Here is a 19,903-nt window from a genome sequence, read left to right as displayed (position 1 = left end):
GATAACCTTATTGTCATCGAAGGCAATTAGATAACCGATTGACATTGACATTGATGCCACCATATGTTAAAATTATCATTTTACCCATTATTTTCATGTTGATAAAACTAATATAGTTAAAGTAAATTGATGTAAATGTTTTACTTTTATAATTATAAATATTGTAATATAAGTTTTTAAAATGTAAAGACTGAAACGTAAAGATAATTAATTAAAAGATAGTTAATTAAGAGGATAATTTATAATTAGCCCAATGTATATGTCTATAAGTATATATATTATAGAGCACCAATTATAATAAATTAATTAAACATATACATATATATATATTCATAATTTTTTCTCATGTTCTTTCTATTTGATAGGTATCGTATGGGTTGAAAATAAAAAATAATAAAATTTCATAAGAGCAATTATTATCTTTATCCTAATAAACTATCAAAATCTTTAACAATTAAACTAGCTCAGATTTCCCTGACTAGCGATGAGAATAAAAAGATAGGTTAAAGCAGCCACATCTCTGCTACTTGATTTAGCGTCTGAATCTGCGCTTACCTTCTGCAGACATTGTGGCTGATCCTCCTGTCAAATACATGGAGTGCAACATTTAGATTTAGCATGTGAATATATTGATGAGTAGTAGACCAATGCCTCATAAAACAAGTGTTGCTGCGAGCCACATGCTGGATCAATATCCAATTATAACGAGAATGGATCTGACCGAACAACTCAACGATCTCAAATTCCATCAAACCAGTCATAAAATTTTGACAAGAAACCTGACGGTGCTTTAGAGTGATTGGATGTTGATTTAAGATACAAGCTATGTGCCACTCCTATTTATGCCATATAATTCCAATGAATGATAAAAAATATACATTAGAAACCACAAAAGAATGACTTAGCATCCAAGATGCTGATCACTGGAGCAAAATCTACCTCACTAGCTAATACAATGAATTATTGATTGTCGAGTATTAACCGTATCTAGGTACCCTCTGCTTCCTGATCGTGCAGGCTGCCTGACTCTATGATGTTCCGAGCCGGTTGCAATGAGCCAGTCATCCTTTCAAGCCCAAGTAATGCTTTTGAATTCACCTCTGCCCTCCAGGGATGAGTTAAGGCCATCAGCCTCTTTTTGATTGTAGTTTTGTGCAATCAGCACATCATTAAATTACTCGTCGGAGTCATCACCATGGTCCAAACATACTGATTGAACCTCACCCTCATAGAACTGACGTTGACTACTCTTGTTCCTTTCAGTATCCTCGGAAGCAGCAGGCATTGGATCATGATGCATCTCAATGCAAACATCACTAGCCTTGTCCGTTGCTTCAACCTCAAATTGAACTGCTTTACCTTTTTCCTCGGTCGGTTCCTCATCCTTGCATAGCTCGGTAGATGGTAATGAATTATGCACTGTACTTGTACTGTCCTCATTTACCTCACTACTCTCATGATAGAGATCCTGACAACTTCTATCACTAGTATCTTCTGCGACTCGCTCATTGGAATATCGGGTACTCGAGCCTTCCTCAAATTCTTCCATGTTAAGATTCATCATTTCTTTGGTTTGCCCAGGAGATACATCCTGTGCATCATTGTCTTGTTCACACACATTAGGTTGCAACAGATCATGGTCATGGCCATTGTTTTGATTGAGCAGATGATTGTTGACAGTTGAAGGTTCATCACATAGAGCTGGCTCAGATATGGTTTTGCCATCACGCGAATCACTTGCAGAAACAGATGCAGTATTAGCAGGAAAAGATTGAAAGGCATCCCAGTCATCATCTTCATCTTCATCCTGAGCATCATCATTATGTTCTTCATTGTCATCATGCTTGTCAACTTTTGCTTGTCTAAAATCTGAAGCCTGCACCTTGCTTTTGTTTTCTGCATTAGGGGCAGGTTGTATATTCAATTTGTCATGCATCTTCATCTGACCTTGTCCGATGGAAGCACGAATCATGTCCTGAAGATGCAAGATCAGTTTATTAGTTCCGTATTCACATGTAAATGACTACATGTAACAGAACAAATACAGGTACTTGAAAGCAAAACTTTAAACAAATTTTTCTCTCAGTATAGCACCTGAAATTGCTGCCTTTTCAAAACTGGCATTTCCAACATTGAATCTCTAATGTGAGTTGCAGCTGAAGGAATCTGAACAAGACGAGAAACCATCCTCTTCGTAGTGGTATTCACCTCATTCAGTTCCTAAAATATAATGCATCATGAGAGAACATTAAGACAAACAAGATGAAAGATATTCTAACATAATGGTCAATTTTTTCATTTTTCTTGGCAAACAATAATAAATGGCAAAATACTCACCAAGGGAGAACAAACCAAGTCAAAAATTTGGCCATTATCTACAAAAGTATCTGAACCTAGAACCACTTGAGAATACTTTGCTTAGGATATGCTATATGCTAATCACCTTGATGGTTGGCAATTGCTTCTATCAGGAAACAAGTTACTGTGGTATAAGAGGCAGAGGGCAACTTGAAGTGTTGTTTGAATATTTGGGAACTCCTTTCCAAAGCTACTTGGAACTCTACTAGTTCTAACCATGCTGAATTTTCATGTGACTAGCTGTAAAGAGCATAATTTACTTTGGGATAAGTTTCATTTAAAGAAATGGAGGAGGTTTGTTGATTCCAGTGGGTTTTGCAAAACTCTTGTAGAATTGCCAATCACATAATACCAACTGTCCTTTCCCTAAGAAGGTTAGAACACTGGCCTTCAATCAGTCTTTCATTCCAAGTTACCTTACGATTTTTTTGTGGTCTGGGATGCGGAGGAAGATTATAGAAACTTGGAGGTACTGCTTGATGTTTAGTTTGTTACCATTTGTTGGGAAATTTGGAATGAAAGAATCATAGTATATTTCACGAGTTCAACTGAGGCTGGAAACTACTGATCTATTGGAGAATAAACATTCTTAACAAAAGGATATCCACATTGTTTCCTTAGTTTGCTCATCAATGTCCATTCTGTCTAATTTCCTTCGATTTTTTTCTCATTCTAATCCTTATTTCATTGCTAAGTGAAATAATATTGCTAGGCTCAGGGATTAAATCATGAAGCACCTGTGAATGACATCCACTGCATTGAGAGAATACAAGGTATAAGGCTTCCAGCAGCAGCACTGTAATATGATGCTGGCATTCACGTGCTTGTGCAAGAGTATGAATGAGGAAGAGCAGCTTTAAGCAGTCCTCACTGACAGCTAGCGATTCCCTGCTTACATCCTCCTTCATAAAAAAATAATGTTGTAAGGCATGGGCAAGTTGCATGTTTGCATGTCTAAAAATGCTAACAAAATTACCTTCCATGTCCGCTGGATCAAAAAGAAAAGATTTCCAAGCAACTCTCCAGTGAAAATCAGAATAAATGATTGATTCTTCCGATGTGAGCCCTCTGCCAGTTCCCTTTGTGCATTGGTTTTAAGCACATGAAGTCCTAATGCCTGAACCTGCTAATTAAGATTCAGTCAGTTGTGTTTTCCTGCAATTATCAGGTTATGGAGGCCAAAAGTTAAAATAGTCTTGTAACCTGTATATTGTTATTAAGAATGATATCACTGATACAGTTGGTACAACTCTTGAATATGCTAATCCAAATGATATCATTGATTGCACTATTTTGTCCAAGAAGTTTAATTTCATGAACCAGTCTAGCAAGAGATATTGTTTCTTCAAGATAGAAGACAAGTATCTTCATGAGAAGTTTGCATGACTCATTAATTCTGTTGTCCACAATCAATATCCTTTTAATGCAGTCTCCAGACAAAGTTGCCAGCATCCTTGCCCATGTTCCCAAGACTGTTTTTAGAAGGGTGTTATCATCACTATTATGTTCAGCATCATCTGCAAAATAGAACAAGGTACATGTAAGAGTTGCTATGCGATTTTAAATACTCGACGTTTAGTTTCAACTATTATAAAACAATAATCTGCATAAGACAAGTCACAAATATCCAGGCCTAATACAATGAAGGAAAAATTCAATGGAGTAACTCACAACAAGGGTGTGCATGTTCCTAGGATGCTATAGTAACCATCACTGCATGATGCACTGTAACAAGTAAGGACTAATGATTTTTCAACCCATGATTGATACGTTGACTTGCTTTTGGTAGCTGAGCAAGCTTAGAATAAGATGCTAACCCACAAATTTGACCAGGAGAGAAAATAAGGCCTACAGCCAGACATTCATATAAAAGATTCCTCGTAATTTCACATTCAGCAAAAGATTGCTACATAAAGAAGCAGAAGAATAATATTTGGTTTAATTATTTTATCAAAGCAAAAAGTCTATTAACACAGTAAGAGTACCAACTACTTCATGTCTTCCTCTAAGCATGTCTTCAATTAACATAATTGCTAAGTCTATGCTGGTCACAAATAGCAGACATTTGGCCAACTCTTCAGTCATATAATTGAACAAAGAAATTCTGTTAAGAAGATGGTCAACTCAAGTAAAGTTTTCCACCTCTACTACACAGAATATCACTTCATGCCCTATCACTTGAGCACAAATTTGTTGGCTTTATAGTCATCAACAATGACGAACAATATAAGCCTTAATGCATATAACTTCTCCCAGTTTTTCTTCCTCTACCAGACCAATTGAACATTAGGTTGAGGAACAGAGAATATCCATTAAATTGGTCATAGCCACTCATCACACTCATTTGAAATTTTTAAACAATAAAATGATCAGGAGACAAAAGACACAATACATGTAAACTCCATTTTAAGATACAGAAGAATCAATGCTGTCTCTTTGGTTCACTTTATAAGAGGATATGATACAGTGATACAGTCAAATATTAAATAAGAAAAAAAAAAGTAAAAGACAATTTGTTCAGCCTTGCACCTCTTGGGAGGATTCATTGGCCTTAATCTGGCGTTAAGCTAGGTCAATGGTTAGATAATCATGATGGTTGAATGACCAAAATAACCTCTCAACACAGACAACTGTTTTGTTAACATGGAGGAAACAGGTTGGTATCGTCCTGCAATAGACCTCATTAGAGAAATTATGGTTACTTTGGGAAATCAGTTACATAGTGTACAACATGATTATTCTCCTAATTCAAGACAAATGAATTTATCTCAAACGAGTTCAAATTCATAATTTAGCTACAAGAATCTAGGATGAAAAAAATAAAAAAGAAATTTAACAATTTTTATATAATGAAATATTGAGATAGACCTAGGAAAAACGACAAGATTATTCCTTTCCAAAAAAGTTGACTAGCTTCAGGTCTCGGAAATAATCTCTTTTCTTGCACGCATAAGGTTATATACATTAATCAAGACCAGACCTTGTATTGGAAAGAGCCACATTCAGTTGGTTGTCCTTTTAGTTTTAAAATTATGATTTAACTAATTTATTTTTTTAAAATAAATCAATTATTCTAAGATTATTTGGAAGCCAAAAATAGATTTAAGGAAATCTAAATAAGTAACTATTTTTTTTTATTTTCTTCACCCTTTTTTCTCACTTCTGCTCTGCTTTCTCTTATTTTTGCCTCCTCTTCCACCTTTCATCTTCTTTTATTCTCTTTATTTTTTTTATTGCAGTGCGCTTGGAACAACAAAATTTCTGACTATCTCTTAATTCCTTCACCCTGAAATTCTGTGAGCTTGCCATCTCTCTCCTCTCTCTCTTAGCCCTCTCTATGATGACTTAGTCATAAAATTAGTTGCAAAAGGCAAGCATCAATTGGGGTTGGGTCACATGCGGTCATAGGCAATGGGCTAAAATGTAATGGCAGACAACTAGATAGGTTTCTAATTTCTAAGCCTCTTCTCGCATACTATTGCTCCCCATCACCACTTTTGCTCTTCTATTTTCATAGCAAAATCTATTAAAATTGACTTGAACTGTCAGAATTGACGGAGTCTGGCCCATTCAAGACCGATCTAGCCAAATTTCGATCAACTCTATTCGAGTCTGGCTACATCAGGCTCATCCTGCATAATCTCAAGCCAACATGGACATGATGGGATGAAGCACCAAGTCAACAAAACAGGTTAGCAAATGGGAGAGGAGAGTAAGGGAAAAGAGAGAGGAGATTAAGGGAGAAGAGAAGAGAGATGAAAAACAGTGAAAAGATTAAAGGGTCTGACTTGCTGGATCCTCCCTCCAACTTATTCAATATTGGCTGTCACCATCATCATAGTTCAGAGCCTCACTGGTCTATCCAAAATAAGAGGAAAAGGATATACTTCTAGTATGGTGTTGCCTTTAGCCAAATCTCATTTGTGGGAACCTTCACAATGTCCAAGGCTTCGATGCTTTGTGAGATCATTGAAAAGTGAGATATATATGGGGAACATATATTAGTGTAATTTACCCTAATACATATGAATAACAACCTAAAAGAAGGATTGCAGTTGGTGATTTTAGTAGAGATTGAATTGACCTCTTATATAAACTGAATTTAAGTATTGATCGAATCCCTTCTCCAAAGTCATATTAAAACCACTGAACATAGAAAGGAAAAATGCTATCTTATTATTTTATGTCAAATGCAAACCACAATTGTAAAGTCCTACTTTCCAGAAGATCTAAAGGCTTAATATCTAAGTTACTGTAGGAAATTGTCTTCCATTTTTTTCTCGAACTTACATCATTTTTTCCCTTGATATTTACATTCTACATTGTAGTGCCTGCAATTTGGAACTATGTATCATTCCCAATATCTAGGATGGGAAAAAAAACTCAATTGGAAGGTATAACCAGATAAGTCAATTTACTGTGGTCATGCATGCTATTTAACCCTGCATTCATCTTATAATCAAAACTAAACATTTGTATTTTCTACACAAAAATAAGCATACATCTAATATTAATACAAGGACAGTAAATAAGTCAAGTACATACATCTTAAAAGATCTTTTAGTGAAGGCACTATAGAATGAAGAAAATAGGCTACTTTTGACAAGCTTAGGTCGGTTGAAGCTCCTATAAACCACTGATGAGGGAGCGATACAATTGCCAGTATCAATTTCCATTTTGTCTGCTACAAAGAAATGTCAACAATTAGTATATAAATAAAAAGATAAGGATAATAAGCATGGAAAATGTCAAACTGTAAATGGACTGGTAAAAATTTGTGTTCTATTCATGATATAAGATGATATGATGTCTCAAAAACTAAGCATGGGAAGTAGAAGCATAAGCTGGCATGATTAAATTTAACTAACCTTTTGCTTTGTTCTATATGCTATTTTTTTAGCAATAGCAGACAAGTCAACAAGCAAATCCTGGCCACTGAAATAATGAGTTGCATCCCTTCTTTAGCATTTAAGTTAAACATGAAAATAAAAGTTTAGTCATAATGACAACCAAACAGCTATAAGTAAACAAAAAAATATAAGGTAATAGTAGGTAACCAAAAGTCAATATGAAGTTATTTGCAAAGCTACTACCTTTGAAATGTTACTGTGAGGTACTTGATACATAGTTCTGTTATTGAAGTTGTGAAGTCTTCCGACTCAAAGAAGGCATCAGGACAAAACTGGACTATCTGTTCAAAAAGCATAAATCATTATAATTAAATGCTCATGCTACCAATGCCACAGTAACAGAATCAGCCAATTTGAAATAGATAACTCTAGCTTCTTGAGGCAAATATACAAACCATGTTATGAAACTTATTTACAAGAAAAATGAATTTTCTGTATGTCTGTGTCCACAAGGTCATCAAACAAGACAAAGTATGAAGAGGCACCGATGACCAGAGTTTCTTAATCGCTGAAGTAAACTCACCTTAAAAATTATTTTATGGCTCAAAATTGTGTCTGACCTGACAAGAATGTATTAGAGATGTTATTGTTGTTAATCAGATCATTAAGATAATAAGGAGATTAAGCCTTGATATGAGGATATTAAGGTTCACAAGAAATGAGTCCCACCAGCTGTAGGTTTGGGTATGCAAACACCTGTTTGTGGGAATCAATAGATTGATAAATCATCATAACAAGTTGACATGACCGAATGACATTGCTTACTATGCAGTGGCAGTTAAGATCTACATGCTCGGGCATCTATTACTGCCCATTTAGTTGCACCTTACTTGCAAAGAATTGAAAGTGATGTATAAAGTGTGACGATTCTGAACTCCTTTAGGTTCTTGTGTTTGATTGTGAAAAGTAAGAAAAGTGACATTAAATTCAACCATGATATGAACATCAAAGTCAAAAATTGAAAATTTAGTAATTTGAAAAATAAAGCTACAACTTTAATGCCAAAAACCTAAGGTGAGCAATGGAAAAAAAAAAGGTTGAGATCACTAACCAGGTATTCTCTTTCATTTAGTACCATCTAAGTCATTCTTTGGAAAAAAAAAAAAGGTTCACAAAAGCTTGTTAAACTTCTGATGTACCAAGTAGGGTTCATGTCATTTCATTTGTATTCAACAAAAGAGTCCCAGGTGACACACCTTCATACTTTGGATCTAAGACACCAATATGGCATAGTACAAGGTATGCAAATTCGTACCATACCGAAGTTTCGACGTTCGTTTGGTACGGTACGAAATTGTACACCGAGCGGTATACCGCTCGATATATATATATATATATATATATATATATATATATATATTTCATTCTGTCCGGTAACAAGCGGTCTGTGTACCGATAAACTGACGGACCAATATATACCGCCCATACCGGACGATATTATTCGAAATTGCATACCTTGGCATAGTACAGATTCACTGATATGCAAAATCTAGAAAACATATGATATGACATGGATATACAATAAATAATATTTTAAATATGTAATATTTTCTATATGACAAAGCCTGAAGTTTATTTGTAGTCCAGAAGAGTAGTTACATATCATGAAAATTAATAAGAAAAGAACGTGTTTCTAACTATTCACCTTGCAAGAGATTATTTTATGGCAACTACTACTCCAGGAACAAAAGATAACAAGAAATTAACATAAATCAATTAGAAGGTTATGTTAGTTTTGTTAACGATGAAATGATGTTTACTAAAAATGACATAAAACACTGTATTAATATGTCCCATCTATTGTAAAAATTTAACATTCAAGAAAACTAAGTTCTTCCAATAAGTAACAATGCGATATCCATAAAGATCTTAAAAGAAAGTCATTTTTCAATAATTATAAAAATAATACGTTATGAAGTATCAAACATGGATCCTAAAAGTATCATATCTGACATTTATCCTAAAGCTAATTCAAAGTATCTGCATTTTATACAGCACACTAAGGGCCATGTGCATTTACTAAATTTTTTTGTACTTTCTCATAAAATGGATATTTGACAGTCAAATGCAGCATAGAGTTACAGCCAGTGTTAAAAGCAAAAGAACTGGATCAAGAACAAACTCATCAACATGCTTGTTTATTCCCTTGTATGATATGACTAAGGTATATCTTCATTTATTAGGTATTGATATTTCATTTAAATAACAGAAAACATGAACAAGAATTAGTTTATAGTGATTTTTGGAATACTTTACATCTAATTGAAGCCTGTATTCCAGAATTTCATAGTGAAATTGTACTAAAGCTGGCTATGCAACCTAGGATAATATGGAAAGTAAAAAAATCTCCCACTTATGTTGTGCATCCAATGGTAAACTTTAGTTGAAGCATCAATTGTACATTACCTGTGATAATAAAGATATGACAAGCCCACTCCTTGAATAAGCTATGTGAGAATACACAAGAAGCTGCACCCATGAGTAGATAAATCAGTGGTACATTCTCTGCCAAGAATGATGCTATAACCATATGTATCTAAATACTCCAGTACCACACAATTAATAGAAAATTGTACATAACATACTTGCATTAGTACCCAGATTTGAATTGCAAATGGCCCAGGAGTAAATGTGGCCCAAAGAATTTCTTGCACATGCAATACATGTGTATACATAATTTATTTTTAAAGTTTGAAGGACTAATCTAGTTGATAAGATACACTAAAATGGAGACATTTTGTTAGTTTGATACCAAAAATTATCTGTTTGACGGCAAAGAAAAAGCGAATCATAAAGATTTAATAAAGAAGAATCAACAGAGGCCTCCAAAACTTGACAATGTACTAGATAACTCAGATGGAGCTTACAAATTATATCTGTTTGAAGGGTCAATGAACACATCAAAGGACATATAAAATGTTAAGAAAAGTTGAGAGATTACATGGAGAAAAAGGATAAATGAGACAGGTATCGAGGATTCAACATCTCAAAGTAGAGTGCAACAAACAAACTAAAGACCTATATATAAGTCATAATATTTTTGTTTATTTAAGAGCTATTAAATAAAACAGAGAACTTATATGCAAATAAAAATATTTTAAGTATTCTTAAAATATAATAACTAATGCAAATATTAATTGTATGCGAAGTCTAAATAAACATGAAAATGACTTCATATAGATTATAATGATTTCTAAGTTATACAAAATAACAATCAGACTAAAAAGTTCATAGAATGATAATCATATAACTGAGGGATGAATATATAAGATACATGATTTGTAAGATACCATAAATTTACAAGGATTTATGTGCGGAAAATGATAAGACTGCTTTGTTAACACGAAAAAAAAAATCAAAGATCGATTAAACAAATATACTTCATATCCCTATATTCTTGATCCATTAAGTAACTTTGGTTCAGACCAACACAGAAGGATTTAAATATTGCCTCAAAGTAAAGGGCCCATCATTTAAAGTGGGATTGGTAATGATAAGGCTAGGCAAATGGAATAAGCTAAACATAAATAGAAACACTATGCTGAATCCCATAAGAAATAGATGTTCTTATAGGAATTAAATAGAATATCCATAATTTGTTTTAGGTATTCATACTTTTCTGTGTTTTTTTAGGTATTCACACTTGATGCTAATGCCATTCACATCCAATGCTGGAACTGTTAACAGTTTAAGCTGGCCCACCAAAAATAGATAATGAATAGTTTGTGTGAGAGAATATTCTTGTGCCACTCTTAGTGGATGGTAGTAGATATACACATGTGCACAAACAGAGGAACACATACAACACACCCACATATAGACACATAAAGATATAAAGGTGTTCAACATTTCAGAGGAAGTGACTGCATTTGGCCAATATTATATCGAAACACAACTTGATAATTAATACAATAGCAACAATACCATTAATTTTAAATTTTTTATTTAATTATCTGGATGGTACACATCTTGTACACCTGGTATATAAATATGATACTGGTCCAACAGATTACCAAAAATGCCAAGCCATTATTTAAATCCTTGATTCTAAGGGTGAATTTTTATCTTATGGTTTGTTTTCCAGAAATACTATAAATGTGGTGCTTTACCTGAAGGAGCTCAGTGCAAAGTTCTGATGAAAGAAATCCATGGTTGAAAAAAGATTCATTCACAAGAGACTGAAGTACTGGTAAAGCAATATCACATGAAGTCATTGAATCACGAGTCCCTTGCGGCACTGAGACACCACTTCTCTTTTCATCAGCAGCAAAGAACATTTTAGCTTGCATATCTGATACAAGTTGCTGTCCCTGAAACATAATCAGCTGTGACAGCCCCCACAGAAAGTGGAATTCGATAGCTTCCAACCTGACCATGCTGTGACCAGACAAGAACATGATTTTGTTTGAATCTTCATCACTCAACTTTAAAGAGTCGTCTGTTTTGAACTTTGCAGGTACTGCATCCAGAACTGTTGCTTGCAGAATTAGTGGCCAAACTTCATCTAAACACTTTTTCACCTCGACAGAAACCACGGCAAATTGAATTCCATCCAAGAACGGTGTGTACTGTAAAAAACATCCATAAAGTGGTATGCATAAGTATTACAATAGTCTCTTTCTTCAAAAGAACTTGGATATTTCACATGCTTACATAAAATTTTGAATGCAAGCCAAAACAGATGTAGGTATAGTCCTTGAGGATGCTAATCCAGTACTTCCCCAAAATAGTTGAGCTGGAAGAAAACAACGGTACCAACTGCAAATACTCATGAGGAATATCTTCCTGCTCCTTCAATAACTGATAGACATAATTCTTTATGGAGGCATGGGCAGCCAAAAGTCTGATTTTGATCTATAAAAGGAATATAGTCATTGATAAAGATCATTAGATTTCCAAAGAAATAGAACCAATTTATATAATTTTTTCTGGATGGAAGTGCAATAGCACAATGACAATTACACAATGCTCCCCCACTTCAGAGATATAGGAATATATAACTTCAGTGTGAAGTTCATGAGAGTGCTACGAAGTAATAGAAATAAAAAAACATGATGCCTAGCAAAATAAACAAAACAGATGAACCTGGAATTCATGGCCCCAGCATATTTTTCTCAAACAAAATTTACCTTGCATGCAATCCATTCAGCAAAGGATGGATAATACAAATCTTTTACTTCATCGAGTGGCCGAGAAATCAAGGCATACATGCGGCTAAGGGCAACCTGATCTCCACTAATGATTCTGCTAGTCACGATCTGAAATTTTAAACAGAATTATTAAAAAATTTTCATCTTACAATGGTAAATTGATGAAAATGAGGTTTAAGAATGGAAATGTAAAAATTGACCTTTGTAGCCAGTTCCAGACCAGCTTCCAAGAGAAGAGGACCAGATGAAGTGCTTATTGCAGATCGAACAGCAGACACAAGTTGAGCCTGTACCATGATGAGCAACTAAACTTGAATGCCTAACACTCATGGAACCTCTACCTTTTTTATCAGCAACCACTTGTCTTATTGTTTACTGTCACCATCTTGTGACAAAACGAGGTAGATTTAAAATTCAACTTAGTTTTGAAGTTACATATCAAACTAGTCAAAGAATATGTTTCTAGAAAGGAGAAAAAAGAAAAGAACTGACCTGATACTGCTCCAACAAGAGGTGGCCAGGGAGATCTGGGTCTGATGTACTACCAAACTGAAACATTATAACAAAAGGTCAAAATTCCAAAATGAGCCTCTTTTTAAAATTGCTTCCATAAGCCATAACACTCAAACTATTTGCGGTTAGAGACACGAATCTTTTCTGGTCGTTGAGCTCTATCTAGTGCATTAACAGTAAACAAGCTAAAAGCAGCCAAATTATGAGCACCATTTGCAAGTAACAGAATTAGATAATATGTCGTGACACACCAGGAAGATAGAAATGGAGGCTGGTATTGTTCAATAATGCATAGCCCGTCTCTGTTTTCAAGAGAATTGGGTTAATGTGCAATGAAAAAACTGAAGAATGCAATACAACCATATCACATGAAGAGATTATTTCTAACTAAATGGAAAGAGAACATTTTTTGTTTTTTTTCTTATTCATCAAGAAAAAGAAGCAATGAGGGAAAGCCTTAGCACAAGAGTGATGTTGCTCCTTTGTGCCTTGCTAGCGACAATTTTGGACATGGGGCAAGACAACCCTTACCAGGCCCAGGCATCAGCCCTATGCATTGGATTTGGACCAACCTTCTTTCACAAGACAAAGATTTAGACTTCAACACTTTTAATATGAGCACTCTGTGTTTTTCATTAAGTACACTTTAACCATTGTAAAGTCCATAATAAACACCTCTTTCCTCCCTTTATCCTCAAATCTCCAATGAGGCTGCTTCTTTTTCTCCACCTAGATGTCAAGAGTTCCAACCATGAAAGCAACCTCTCTGCTTGTTGGGTTAAGGATGCAAATACTTAAAAGTACCGATGACTTGACATTGGCAGGAACCATGTGTACTGGTCTGTCCATGTTCGCCAAACAGAAGGCCATAAAACAAATCAATTTTCCTTAATCATCTAGCTCCATCAAGTGAACAAGAAGCAAAACCCAATTTCAATGGCCATTTGTATACAAGGTCATTCCTAATGGTGTTGTATGAAATATAAATTATTTGTTTATATCTATTTGTTTTTCTATATCACTTGTGTTTGACTACAACAATAACCATAGATATAAATTATTTGTTTATATCTTTTTTTTCAGATATATCACAAGTGATATAGCTATAATGATTACATTCAAACTGTCTCTGGGTTTAGAAAGAAGCTAGACCAATTGTTCTGTCAAGACCAATTAGTATTCTGAGAACCTTTCAATTCAAAATATATGTACAATTAAAAACTCATTAAAACTTTATAACATATTGCCTATTGAAGTAACCAGTAAGCCCCAAGTGGTACCAGATCAAAGACTATAAAATCTGCTAAACATACAACATTTCAGCATTTGATCCAACACCAATAATGTGCAATAGCAACAAACTCTTTTCTAAATGGAATGAGAACCTTATTTAAATCAATATGCTTTATGATACCTTGTCCATTATAATGCTTAGAACTCTCACACCTATGGATTGCATGCCTTCAAACTGGCTAGTGCTTATCTGTAACAAAAGAATATCATAAATTATCCAAACAATGAAACCTTGCATCAAGGAACCCAAGTAACACAAAAACCAATTTAGAGCAACAACCTGATAGGAAAGTGAGACTAACTCTTGTAAGTGCAGCACTAGCCAATCAGTTGACAAATTATGCTCATCAGTTACAGAACTTCTTGCCAAAGAAATATCAAAATGTGCTGGGTTTGATCCAACAGCTGTTGGTAGATAGCTCAAACACCTACATGTAATAAAGATGATGTTATTGTGATAAGTTTGTCCATCTTTCATCTCTCAACTGAAGATAATGTTATTACACAGCTACTGAATAAGCAATTAGTTTAAGACACTACCAGAATAAGTCTAGATAATATAATCATGTTGTTCCCACAAAAAAATGAGAAAGCATAGAAAAATACATCAGGTGATTACAAGCTTATATTCATTCAAGTTAAATGGAAATATCTGGCATAGAATATTGTCAAACTCTTTAAGATATGGATTGCATGGCAACTGGCAGGTGCCAGTGTTGGCCAAAACAAACTGAACTAGGAAGCTGTTGGCACGCTCCAAGCTATCCCACGCCAAAGATGCATCACGACTTCCTTTCTTCCTCAACCATATAAGAACCATACCTGTCTGATACTGGTTTTAATTACCTGTCAACTGGTACAATATCAAAAAAACTATTTTGACCTATGCAGCTTGGTATCACTAAAAAAGATAATAAAAAGGCATTGTACCAAACAGTAACAAGCTATATTGAACACGACCGATGCTTTATTGGACCATTGAATACTGAACGGTGCCTACCAGTCAGTGCTTTAAACCTAAATAATGACCTTTATCTATCTCAATTTTCAAGCAACACTAGATATCTTGATGGAAAATCTTCAACTCAAAGCAGTTGACAAATTGCGTTGAGCATTACTGTGCAAGAATGGGCCATCCTTGCACTCTTCACAACTTCTCTTCCTCTACCGTCAATAACAATTATATGTAACAGAGTGGCTACTATCTCAAAATGAATTATCTTGAAAGGACACTAGCTACATGGCTCATGCATGTCCCTCAATGGATCAGCTAGTTATACTGCCAATGACAACAGAATTTGATGTCTAAATATGGCAATGACCACGAACTCAAAGAATAACAAAATGCACACATATCAGTAAAAGCTAGATATAGCTTGTAGTGAAGTCTATAGAGTAGCTTGTGCTTCTCCAAAAGACAATCAATTGAATAATTCTAACCATAATAATTTAACATTAATGGAATTGACAAATTGGTCGGATACCATCCTATAAAAAACAACATATATATATATATATATCACCATACCACGGAATACGGACCTGTACCGGGCAATACACGTTACATGACCCTGTATCAACCGATACGAGGTCTGTACCGGTTGGAACAATCAAAATCTGACCGTTATCGACCTATGCTGATCGGTAACGGTCGGATTTCGATCGATACCGATCAAGGGCTGAGATTGCCCTGTTTTAAATTGTCCATTTGACTGTTTGAACCAAAAGAAAGGGTTTTTAAACCTTTTCCTCCCGTCTTTCAACTCATTTCACTCTCTCAAACTCTTCAACTCTTACAAACTCTCTCACTCACATCTCTCTCTTATTCTCATATTTTCATTCTGTTAAACTCAACAAAGCTGTGATTTATGGATTAGATCAAATTTTGAGCAGTTCTTCAACCAAACTGATGAAATCAACTGCTTTTAGATAAATCATCCAATATATTGGGCCAAATGAGACAAAAACAACCAATCTTACCAATTTCATCTAATTCTAAGATTGGTTTAGTTGAAAACCAGCTCTTGACTATCATTAATGACATTTATCCATTTTTTTTAAGAGGACGAAGGTTTAATTTTCTTTGGACTCTGCAAAAAGATGATAGGGTGAGATAAATGATGATCTTTCAACCTTTGATCACACATAGTTTTCTTTGTCTTCATTTATTTTTTAATGTTTTTCATTTTTTTTGTAATATTTTCTTTATTTTTAAAAAAATAAAAGTCTTTAAGCCCCATGAATCAATTATTCAACAAGATGGAGAGATTGATAAAATATTATTCAGAGAAAGAACAAGGGGGTTAAATTGATGAGGAAGACAAGAAGTGTTAGGAGTCTTATTTGATCATCAGATACCTTTGACATTAAAATGAAGATTTTATTGGATAGTTGTTAGACCAACAATGCTTCATGGATCTGAGTGTTGTCAGTTAAGAAACAACATATACAAAAGTACTGTGTTGCCGATATGAAAATATTAAGGTAGATACATGGAGTTAATAGAAAAGATAGGAAAAAATATATTTTCATTCGTGAACAAGTAGGTGTTGTATTGATAGAGGATAAAACGAAAAAAAAATCGTTTAAGATGGTATAAACATGTGCTCAGGAGACCCACAGATGGGGTTAGAAGATGTGAAATGATTACTATTAGTGATATAAGAGGCAAAGGGAGACCTAAAATGATAATAATAGAAACTATAAATTAAAATCAAAATGCTCGAAACTTATAGATCTCAATAGTGACAAAAAATCAATATAGTCGACCCAAGGACTTTATGGCTTTGTTGTTGTTGTTGTCTGTGTTTGTTTTTTTCATGATCAAGAGGTGGGGGAAGAGAGGGAGGGAAAAGTCTTCTTTAAGTCTAAGATCCCAGTGGAAGCATAATATTCATGTTTTAACTGTTTCTTAGCTAAATTTTATACTCTTCCACAATTATTTGACTCATTAAGGGAACATGCTTTAGATTTCATTGTGACTTGATCACCAATACAACCTCAAATTATTCCATTTAAAGCAAGGATTGATGTGTCGCCCAGACCAGTACAAAACGGGCGTTACGTATTCGTCCGAACGTGAACAAGTATGCGGATCGCTCCAAGTCCGATCCGGCCATATAAAAAGGAAAGCAATTTTCATGACTCCTTGTTAACCCTAATATTCTTGTGCATGCCACACGTTGCCACCATGCACACCTCCGGTACACATATCGCCATGCACCTCCACCACAACCTTGCCGCACACAACTAACTATGGGTACACCTCTTCCTCAGCTCCTACACTTCTTCCTTTCGCTTCCTCCCTCCTTTTGTGCTTCCTCCTTTTTCCTCTCCTTCCTTCTTCCTCCTCTTCCTCCACCATTCCTTCCTCTTCTCTTTCTTCTTCTTCCTCTATGAAACACCAGTATATACCGGTGTACTGACACATGGCACACCAGTATTGACGAGTTTGTACCAATATGATTAGATCACCGAAACGAGTCTGGTACTCAATACAACGATTGTTGATTTAAAGGAAGTGAACAATTTTTTATTAAAGCAAAACACCTGATTCCAAAATGCCACATTTAGGTTTTACTTGGTGTTCTATATTTCAAAAGTAATATCAAATGAATTTTAAATTTAATCCACATTACTAACAATCAACTATGCATATTACATATTGTCAAATTAATTGCATGCTTTACAAATGGAGATGACAAAACTAAAACCTTTTTAATACTCTTTACACATATTCTTAAAGTTTGGGGTTATGTGCTATCCACACTTTATTAATCTCTTCTAATAGATCTAAATTCCTTAAGTAGCCACTTGCTATAAAAAAGAAATGAAAACTTCGTGATCAGTGCAAGAAGATTTCTAACGAAACAGTATACCATGTTCTACGGGTTTAAAAGGTTTAATAAACGATCTTCACTTCCCTATCCCACTCACTATCTTTGTCATAACCCTACTGGACAAGATAAATAACCCATTAATTTGATAGGCCAAAACCACTAGCCCAAAATAATTAAACTCAAGTAATGGTAATAGGCTCATGTAACTCTCATAAGTTTTTCTTTCACTTCCAACGTAGGACTCAATCCCCTCATCAAGAACCGACATAACTTCGAATCAAATGCTAGCATAGTCCAAGTGTGGTCCCCTTGCTCCATGTTGCAAAATGTCTCTAGCCCCATCCACAGCCATGAGTAACTATTTCCTATTTTGATATCTTATATACCCCAATACAAGGTCGGCCCTAATACCATTTGTTACGATCCAACAGTATTGCAGCCCAATAGGGCAACTAACCTAAGAATTTTGTTGAGTTTGAATCAATAGTCCATAATGCTTAAACCAACGTAGTACACTCATCAAACTCATATAAACCAATTCAAGTCTTGGATTGTGTGTTGGACTAAAGTTTGAGGTGTTACAATCTTGCAATTATATGCTAGGAATAAAAGAAAACCAAAAGTAGAATATTCGATGGATAGGCTATAGAGGTGAGAGTAATTAACAAAGTTTGCCATTAAAAAAAATGAGTGGAAAATCAACATCCTTAAATACAAGCTAACCTTTACCAATCCATCTATTCTCTTTCAACTTATTTGTCAACATTATTTCGTATCTTATTGAAACAAGTTTTGGTAGGCACACATACATATCTTTTGCTCCAAGAAAGAAAGGATTGCATGCTCTAAATCTTTCTGTCTGTCTTGTTTGTAAGTCATAGGGGACCCATGTTTGCATTCTCAAATTCTGTTAAGCTTCTAAGCTAAAAAATTTACCCTATAAAGCATAGACATAGAAATTGGACACCAAAACATGGTATGGATAAGCTGATCCATTATATCTTTATACGATAGGATATGACTTGACACAAATACGACAAGAAGGAAAAAAACTCCTAACATATATAATACTATTTATCACAGATTAGCATTTACTTGTGGTGGACTACATTCTTGCATCTCATAGTAAATAATTAATAAATTATCATCCAATATATTAATCATGAAAACAATTATTTTTACACAGTAACTTGAGAATGTAGAGAAGGATTTTTAGTAAATGAACATCACTATTCTGATTCTGTTAATGATTTATTAGAAGCTTAGTACAAATGATAATACAGACTACAGAGTCATATATCCATCTTATGTAAAACCAAATATCAACATATAATATAAGCAAAGTTCTCCAAGGAATCCAAAAGGATCTGATCTTTAAATAATTATTTAAAAAATTAAATGCTTTTTCAATACCCTATAAATATTGCTATATAATACATATCTAGTAATACAAAACAAGCATGTCAATACCCAATAAATATTGTTAAGTATCAATGATTCATAGGTTTTAGTTTACTAAGTGGTACAAGGCTCCAGCTATACATTTTTATGATAATCCTAAAGTCATAATTTTTTGATCAGAAACCTAAATCAAGTAGAACTCCTAAAGATATAGCTTCCGACTATATCTCATATCTTGACACCCAGGAAAATTCTACATGGTCCAATCTTACTGGCTGTGAATGATTGATTAAGTACTACATGATACACAAGCTTTCTGCAATACACTAATCTCTTACTCTATTTGCATGTACGTAAGTGGACCTCTTTATAATTCTTAATAGAGGGCATTTAATATTTATGGAGGTAGCATGAATCTCAAGGATTAATAGCTATCGCT

At 34.4% G+C, this 19,903-nt stretch overlaps 1 protein-coding gene across 11 annotated transcripts in view; it reads right to left on the bottom strand.

Moving 5' to 3' along the window:
* Positions 1-717: 717 nt before the first annotated feature.
* The window catches only part of LOC103986806 (protein SWEETIE), an 82,781-nt gene continuing 63,595 nt past the window's right edge, over positions 718-19,903 (bottom strand). For 3 of the 11 annotated variants that reach the window (XM_065186109.1, XM_018827855.2, XM_018827851.2), the window contains 16 exons: positions 14,505-14,652; positions 14,346-14,414; positions 12,911-12,967; positions 12,619-12,705; positions 12,398-12,526; positions 11,922-12,122; positions 11,378-11,836; positions 9,675-9,737; positions 7,452-7,549; positions 7,227-7,317; positions 6,904-7,042; positions 3,562-3,875; positions 3,335-3,484; positions 3,096-3,260; positions 2,095-2,220; positions 718-1,975 (listed from right to left, as the gene is read on the bottom strand). In XM_065186109.1, the coding sequence (XP_065042181.1) occupies positions 1,175-1,975; positions 2,095-2,220; positions 3,096-3,260; positions 3,335-3,484; positions 3,562-3,875; positions 6,904-7,042; positions 7,227-7,317; positions 7,452-7,549; positions 9,675-9,737; positions 11,378-11,836; positions 11,922-12,122; positions 12,398-12,526; positions 12,619-12,705; positions 12,911-12,967; positions 14,346-14,414; positions 14,505-14,652 (3,097 nt within the window). In that variant the 3' untranslated portion in view covers positions 718-1,174. Of the gene's footprint in view, positions 1,976-2,094; positions 2,221-3,095; positions 3,261-3,334; positions 3,485-3,561; positions 3,876-4,906; positions 5,027-6,903; positions 7,043-7,226; positions 7,318-7,451; positions 7,550-9,674; positions 9,738-11,377; positions 11,837-11,921; positions 12,123-12,397; positions 12,527-12,618; positions 12,706-12,910; positions 12,968-14,345; positions 14,415-14,504; positions 14,653-19,903 lie in introns of those variants that run through there. The other 8 variants (XM_009404906.3, XM_065186113.1, XM_018827852.2 and 5 more) reach the window with 7 other exon arrangements.

This window comes from Musa acuminata, chromosome BXJ1-6 (genome assembly GCF_036884655.1).
Source record: "Musa acuminata AAA Group cultivar baxijiao chromosome BXJ1-6, Cavendish_Baxijiao_AAA, whole genome shotgun sequence".
In the NCBI taxonomy this organism is placed as follows: domain Eukaryota; kingdom Viridiplantae; phylum Streptophyta; class Magnoliopsida; order Zingiberales; family Musaceae; genus Musa; species Musa acuminata.
This window is presented reverse-complemented; position numbering and strand designations above follow the sequence as displayed.